Source organism: Hippocampus comes, unplaced genomic scaffold (genome assembly GCF_001891065.2).
Source record: "Hippocampus comes isolate QL1 unplaced genomic scaffold, H_comes_QL1_v1.1 scaffold7, whole genome shotgun sequence".
NCBI lineage: Eukaryota > Metazoa > Chordata > Actinopteri > Syngnathiformes > Syngnathidae > Hippocampus > Hippocampus comes.
Window position 1 is genome coordinate 4,207,286 of NW_017842060.1, and position 8,035 is coordinate 4,215,320.

General features: G+C 43.9%; 1 protein-coding gene across 7 annotated transcripts in view; it reads right to left on the bottom strand.

Moving 5' to 3' along the window:
* cntln (centlein, centrosomal protein) overlaps nt 1-8,035 on the bottom strand; it is an 89,824-nt gene that overhangs the window by 71,704 nt on the left and 10,085 nt on the right. For all 7 annotated transcript variants that reach the window (XR_002167307.1, XR_002167306.1, XR_002167305.1 and 4 more), the window contains 2 exons: nt 7,606-7,768; nt 6,746-6,976 (listed from right to left, as the gene is read on the bottom strand). Coding sequence is in view for 3 of the 7 variants with exons in the window: in XM_019862427.1 (XP_019717986.1) it covers nt 6,746-6,976; nt 7,606-7,768 (394 nt within the window). In the remaining 4 variants the exon portion in view is untranslated. The remainder of the gene's footprint in view (nt 1-6,745; nt 6,977-7,605; nt 7,769-8,035) is intronic.

Sequence of the window (8,035 nt, forward strand, 5' to 3'; positions counted from 1 at the left end):
CAGCAAACTCTGTTTGAAACCTTTATTGTCCAAGTGCTGCGATTTTTTTAAATTAATTTTGAGAAAAACAGATAAACTAAAAGCTGCAGTTGTCCTGATCCGATTATTGTTCAGAAAGCGAAGTGTCTGCCGAAAGATTTCCTGCAGCCTGAAGCCAGTAGTGTGCGGCGCCTTTGTCCTTCAAGCCCATATTGGAAATAGCCACAAGCTTCCGCGCATGTCCTCAGCTCCTTTTAAGAAAAAAGAAGCACGCGGTGAGATGTGGAAACATTTTGCGTGCAGTCTAATGGCCAGTCAGGGTAAGCGGAAAGATACCACAAATTTCCGAAGCCACACAGACCACAGGAGGGAACAGTTTGGCCAAACAGCTCTCTGAGCGACATCGTTAGCGCTCAAAGAGCGACAGGTTAAAAGATTTTAATTAGAATATGAATCACAAGAGCTTTATTGTCATTGTACCGCAGGGTACAACGAAATGGCACAGACAACCCGTCCAACAGACCAGGTCTCTTTGTGCAATGCCCATTTTTTGCAGATGTTTAAAAAAAAATAAATAAATAACACACATGGGAGGTGGAGGGGGGAAAAAACAAACCCAGACTAAGCTCCTGTAAGGGGAGCACAGTATGGATATGGAAAAAAAAAACCTTTTGCCAACAGGCAGACATTAATACATGACACACAGATTAGCACATGAGAAGGTGGCGGTGGAGTGGGGTGGGAAGTGTCCCCAAGTGTTTTTTTATAATAATAATGAAATAATCACATATTCCATAATAATTAAAATGGCTTACATTCAAATACAAGCTGACTGCATGGTAATATACAACCACACTGTTGCAGGCCTCCTCCAGTTGTTTACGCAGTTTGCACCATTAAAAAAAAAAGCTAAGGTGGTAAACTTACTTTGAACTTCACTCCAGATTAGCCATCAAGTGAAAATTTCAAAACAGAAAAGGTACATCAAAAAGGTGCGATTTGAAGACGCTTCTGAGGTGTCTCTCTTTGGCTCTTTAAAACTTGACATTTGCCGACATCTTCACACCTTTGTTCAAACCTTGTGACAAGATGGCATAAAAATCACGGCAAGAAGAAGCCACACCTGCTGCTTGTCGACACTTAACTCATCAAATCTGAGCCTGACAGAGAGAGGGCCTTCGCAACTGTGTCTTACTCTTGAGCAGAAAACGATGTCATCACCTTCCCCCCCCCCCTCCCCTCCAACGAGGTTGTGATTGCATTATCGGGGATTTGGCATCTGGCCGCGACCCTATTAACTGCTGGAGTCATCAACTTTAAGCAAACCGGGAGGCGAGGTGGATGATAAATTATTAGCGAGGAAGAGTTTGTTCATATTTTATTAAATTGTCCTGTCAAAATGGGGCTTGGCCGAATTATCTGGGGCCTAATTTAATGGACGCTGGCCATACTGGCAAATCTTCTACAATTATTTATCACTTTTCCACAGGCATGAGGACAGACAGGCTTTTTTTTTTCCAGCAGCAGCAGTAGCTATGAAGCAACTTGGTGTTTTTTTTTTCTCCTTTGCAATACTTCTAAAATGCACTGTACAACGTACCAAAACAACAAAGGCAGTCGATTGTATTCTAAAAATACATAGCACTCCCATCATGATTTTCTAGTTCAAGATAAAAAGGAGAGTTTAGATGTAAAGAGGACATAATGGTGTCATGAGTTGAAAACAACAGGCTTGGGGTGAGCGTGAAGGAGAAAAGAGCATGCAGGTGCAGTGAGACCAGACAGCAAAGAGATAGTAAGTGGGAGGCTGAGGTATGCAGGGAGGGGGATGTATAAGAGAGAGAAGAAGAAAAAAAAAAAACAACCTGTCTTGGTAATTACCGAACACGATTAGGTTCTTGGGGGAACTTGTCTGGCACTTGTGAGCTGGCGAGGCTCGACCATATGGAGGGAGGCTTGCGATCGCTCTCCCCGAAGCCCGTGACCCGTCTGCTGCCGAGCCCTTGAGCTGAATGCGCAATGAGACTTGCCAGGACTAATGTGCTACACGTGCGCCATTTATGCCACAAAACAAATCTGATCAATGTTAATTACGCGACGGCTACAATCAGGAGGGGCTCCTGCCGCACACAAACAACACACAACAGAGATGCGGGCGTTCACGAAGACGCACACTCCATCATCTGCACCGGGACGACATTTTAAGATGTGATTGGAACTCATTCTGTCCCAGACATTTTTAGAAGCTTTTTTTTTTTTTTTTTTTAATTACCCTAACTCTTGAACATTTTTTTTAATATAATGAGTACCTGGGATTGAATGTGTGTAGTCTGAAAAGACAAATATCATCTTTGCATCTTTGGGAGTGAATGAGTGTTTATATCAATTTTATGTACACAGTATGCGCCCCTGTCATCGTCGGCCATTTTTAATCGGTCAGCCAGCGGTTTCTAACGGTAATGACACATCCAAATAACTTTTGGAATTGGTGTAAAAGTATGATTTTCGTGTTTTAATAAGCTGTGGAGTGGACACCAACAAGCCGTGCATGTAACTGATCTGAGGCATAAAAAAAGTTGGAGGGGTGGGGGTGGGGGGTATTGCTGCTTTCAAAGCAGAGGGGGCTGCGAGGTACGGGCCCCCCCACCAGGCCAAGAGTTACACTTGGTATGCAAGAGGGTGCTTCTTCAAAGAACAAGTGTGTGCATATATGTATGAGTGTGTGCGGGTAACTGCTGTGGAGAGGGACTTTGGACAAGGACAGGGAGCAGCGAGTAGAAGGTAAGCAGTGTATATATTTGTGTGTGCGCATGTGCGTGTGCGTGTACACATAGCCCTGAGTCCTCCCACGCAGTCTGTTTGACCCCAGCGCATATGTGCTTAAACAAGCGCCATGTAGCCAAGGCGGCACATGGCTGTGCTTCGTTAATGAGGTGGGCTGTGCAAACGGGCCGGGCTTCTCATCTAATGAGAGCAGTTGAGCTGGTAAGAGCGCACCGCCGGAGTCCATGTCATTAGGAACGTCTCTGGCCGCGGACGAGGCTCGGCTCCAGAGGGCGCATGACAACTCGGGTTGACAATGTTATTTATTTTTCATAAAAGCCCAGAAGAAGCGTTCTAATGTGAGATTCCCCTCAAATACAAACATGTGGTGTGTAAATAGCAGACTGCATCATATTTAAATTAAACATGCTCTATTCTGACTGTGATGGTAAAAGAGCGGAGCAGATGGTAAACTGCCCGAGTCGAAGCAACATTAAACAAAACAAGCGAGGAAAAAAAAGGTAATTGCACATTAATCTGTATAATCTCTTTCGTATCTGAGGGTTAATGTAAAAACAACAACATCACACATATAATGACTTAAAGAAGACATTTAAGCCAATACAAATCCATTAATAAAATGTTCAAACTGTGTATTAAGTTACTGTGGCTTTCTCAGGGCATAGAACTGATTGAATTACAGTGTCTTGATTTATTCATTACGATGATTTTTTTCATTAATTCAGTACATTTGCATGTAATTATTTAAGAAGTTTATTTTCCAACATTTAGTTGGGCACAATTTTTAGTGAATTGAAGTGCAATATCTATGAATCATTTTTTTAATCTGTGTTTGTTTATTCTCATTTTAATATTCAAACCTGGCATAATGTTCGAATGGTTTCAAATAGTGTAATATGAAACGTACTTGTTAGTCCTGAAACCTCTGCCTTGTTTTGATGAAATTGTCATCAAACCCATTAGTGACGGGACACGCAACATTAGAACATTTAATAAAAAAAAAAATAAGTAAATAAATAAAAGGTCAAATAAACTCAGCTTCTGGTAGTAAGTGATGACATCATGTCTAGCGCTCGCGGCTAGCTAATGTTAGCATAGCGTTCAAACCCAATGATTGAAAAATGCTAATGTAACCCAGCAACCAACGGTCAACTTGTGGCTCATAGGAGCATCATCTCCACTCAGCAAGGCATCAAAACATTCAGTTAACAAAAATACCTGAATGCAAAGTGCTGGCGCCATAACAAAGTCAAAGCAGAACAGGAGGAGCAAATACAACTTTCCGAAAGCGAATAAACTGGCCTCCCCTCAGTACTCGATGGAAGAGCTTCCAGTAGTTGAACGAGTGCCCACAGGACGAGCACATTATCACTCATGAACTCTGGTGAAGCTTCCAGAAAGCCTGAGGTCTGCTCCGGATTACACTGTAATGGCGCTCTTTAATCAACCCACAACACTGACTGACAGCCAGGGGGAGGGGGGGGGGGGACAAAAAAAAAAACGACAATAGTAAACTTGACTCTTGCGTTGTCGATTGAAAAAATTTGGAGTTGCAGTGCAACCTCCAAAGTGGACACACAATTGCCTGGTTGAAATCCAACTAATTTCAACGGAAACTCGAGGTAACATGGGCGGCATGGCTCAGAGGTAGAGTGTTTGTTTCCCAACACAGAGATGCTGAACCCTCAGTTGTTCCTGATGCTGCGTCATCAGTTGGTGAATGAGGTAACAGTGTAAAGCGCTCTGAGGACCCGAGGTAGAAAAGCGCTCTATAAGTGACAGCCCATTTACCATTTACTGGCGCCTCGGCGTAGGTAAAACTAAAATTAAGTAAAAGGATTCCTTTCAAGAAGTCTGAAAGGAATCAGACATTTCTATTATTAAACTGCTCATGTTTCTGTGCAGCCAGGCAACGGTCTATGTTGTGGTTATCATCACACTTTTACCTTAGCGTAAAGGTAAGTGAAAAATGGGTGTTATTCTTCCCATGTATTCCCTAAACCTACCCACACATGCACCCTGATTTAAAAAAAAAAAAAAAAAATTAACAACGCGGGACAAGTGGAGTGTTCAAAGCCGCCACTCTGGCCTGTTTTCAAATGAGCGCCGTCTCCCCTCCGTCTTGTGCTCCTGTTGCGATCAGCGCTTTGATCGCCTCCAACGGTAACTTCCAACCAAACATTTAAATTTAAAATCACATCTGCCCCGACAACCCGAGCATTAGAATTTAACAGGTGTTCCGCAGGAACTTGTTACAGAATTTCTGATGACGTGCCCAAACGCACGCACACTTTTAATTCTATGCTTTCCACGCGTGCACAAATATGCACGCTCACACACATACAGTACAACCTTGTCGGTACAACTGCAGTGTGGGAAACCGAACGCCCTCCAGATTGAGTGCATAAAAGAACCCTCACCTCAATGAGGGCCATACTCATACTGTCCAGGTGAACTGTTTGTTCAAATCAGCAAGATTTGGTTGCAGCCTGACTTCAACCCCCTTCCCCCACACACACTCTCCAGTCAAGCAAAAGAACAACCTCAATTCACTAATGCGCATGCATGGCAGCACCATTGTTACCATGATTTATTCACAATGGAGTATTGGGGGGGGAAACGAAATGTTACCGGTTTGATGTATTTTTGACACAGAGACAATTGCTTCAGGCAAAAGGGATGATCAATTTATCCCGAGGGAATGGTGACATCGGCACTGGTGGTTGTAGTTTTAAGTGCAGCATCTCAGCATCTCAAACAGCACCATTATATCCCTTAACATGAAATAGAGAGTGTTTCAATTTCTGACATAACAGACAAATGAGCAGGGCGTAATGTGGAGTATTTTTAAGGCAAGGTGGCTGAACCTTGCCTCACCTGGACCTGGAGGGCTCCCTGTTCCTTCTTCTTCTCACTTCCCCTGTTCAAATTCTTGTTGCGCATTATCCCATGTGGAATAAGTGTCACAAAAAGCCCAAAAAGCAAAAGGTGTACACTCAACCCTTTGATAATTGATAACTGAACTATTCTCACAAGGGTCGCAGGTAACCTGGAGCCTATCCCAGGAGATTTTGGGGTACAGGGGGGGTAGAGTCTGGACATTGTGGCCGATCACTGGGCATATCTAGACAAAAATGCACCACACACATTCAAAACGATGCGCTGTACATGACTTCAAATAACCTAAATACGTATGTTTTAGTCATGTGAAATGACAAAGGAAGGCCAGAGAAAAGAACCCTGAACTTCAACTTCAAAGGACGTCACGTACCCCCCGAAAACAAAACAATTTGTACCACTTCAGAAGAATTCAACTTTAAGGGGCTCCGCCGTAGATACATGCTCGACGTAACTGGCACCTCCTCTAAATATCATATTAATTACTGTCAGGAACACTACACTACTATAATTAATTACTGGCTAAATGATCCATTTATACATATGGCGGCTGGTTAAATTAACGGGGTTAAGTGGTGCAAGGCGATCGCGTCTCACTTCCCATTTGGAGCTGATATCTGCAACAGTCTGTCGGCGACTACCGAGCAGTCAAATTTGAACAAGCACAGCCTGCGGAGGCATAAAAATTAATCAGCTGCCACAAATATGTTATCTTGCTAAGTCCAGTCCCAGTTGAGTGCGTTTGTGTGACTAAAGGCTAATCTTAGCTTTTATTTAAAAAAATAAATAAATAAGGGGGTGGGGGGGGGCGGGATCTCCACCTCATTAGCTACCAATTGCCACTTAAATTGGATGCGGGTTTTCATCTCACTCCAAGACCCTCTGTACCTCTGGGGTGACAGTTCAAAGGTAGGGAGCTCTCACACTGCACTGAATGTCAAACACTCAACCTGGCATCATTTTCCAGACCTTATAAGCTCCAATGAATCACTTCACTCCAATGGTAATTGGTCTGTTTCTATCTATCTATAACATTATACAGAGGTTGGGAATGACCACTCGAGAGCAACAGGAAAACGCTCACCTTCAAGTTAGTTTGTCTGTTGCTTGAGATGCAACTGGTTGTCTGCTGAGCTTGCTGCTGCTGTAGTTGTTCCTCCCGCCGCTGTTGCTTTTGTTCTTGCAGCTGGGCCTGCAGTTGCAGTATCTGCTGCTCTTTCTGGGCCAGCTGTCCGCTCAGCTCCTGGTGGCTCTGCCGCAGCTTGGCCTCGCTTGACATGAGGGTCTGGTAGCATTGGCTCAAATTGCTATATAGCTGTGTCAAATACATATCGGGTTGTGGGGGGGAGGAAGGAAGAAGGGGGTGTTGAAGAGGTCAAGTCAATGTCACGTGGAAGGACACAATGGCGGAACATTTGAGGTCAAGTCAAATGGTGGATTTTCTTGACAGCGAAGCTGACCAAAGATTTCTTTTGAAGACCTGTCCATGGCAAAGCTAAAAGGTAAGCAAAGCTGCAGAGTTGAAAGAGAATAAGATAGCTTGATAACATTAGAATCAGACAACTGGAACACACTTCAGTTTTCGGCCAAGTTGTTCATTAGGGGACAGACAGGCTTATTTGTGTTTGGCAGTGTTCGCTGGGCAACATGCACAGATCTGAGACTCGAATTGAAAAGTGCGTGATGACAGATGAAGTGCTGCTTCCATTAGTGAAAATGCAAACGGAGTTTTACTGCAAACTGTTGGTCTTTCTTCTTTCCTCTTCGCAGGTTGTGCTTGCTTATTCTGACTCTGGCCCAACGAGCAGAAAAACCATTGCACTGCTCATCGCCATTGCAGTAACAAAAGCAGTTCTCATATGTGGCTAATGTGTGCTGCGTCGCGGTTGTGACTCATTCGCAAGTGCTGGTGCACGTGAGAATGTCCAGCATGTGTGTGTCTACCTTCTGACTCGAAGTGGTGTCAGCAGTGTGTGCTTCTTCCTGGTTCCTCATCACCCTCTGTGTCTCCACGTTGAGTCCCTCCAGTTGCTTGATCAGATGGCTCTGGGCCGCCGCGTGCTCCGTGCTCCGTGCGTACAATGTCTGCACTTCGGCAAACTCGCACCTGAGACGCACACGCACACAACGCGTTTCACCCAAATTAATTTTGGCACCACTGTGTGACCGATAAAGTATGGTTAATACGGATCAATTCCCAGAGTTGCTGGAGAATTACAAGCGTAAAGTGCTCCTCTAACGCATGAAGCCATCTTTAATCACCAAGCTAAAACCTTGAGAGGCCTTCGCAAGCTCCGAATGTGACTGACACATTAGAGCGCAGCGGCCATTAAAACAGAAAAGTAGTTACAAAAAAAAAAAAAAAAAAAAAGAA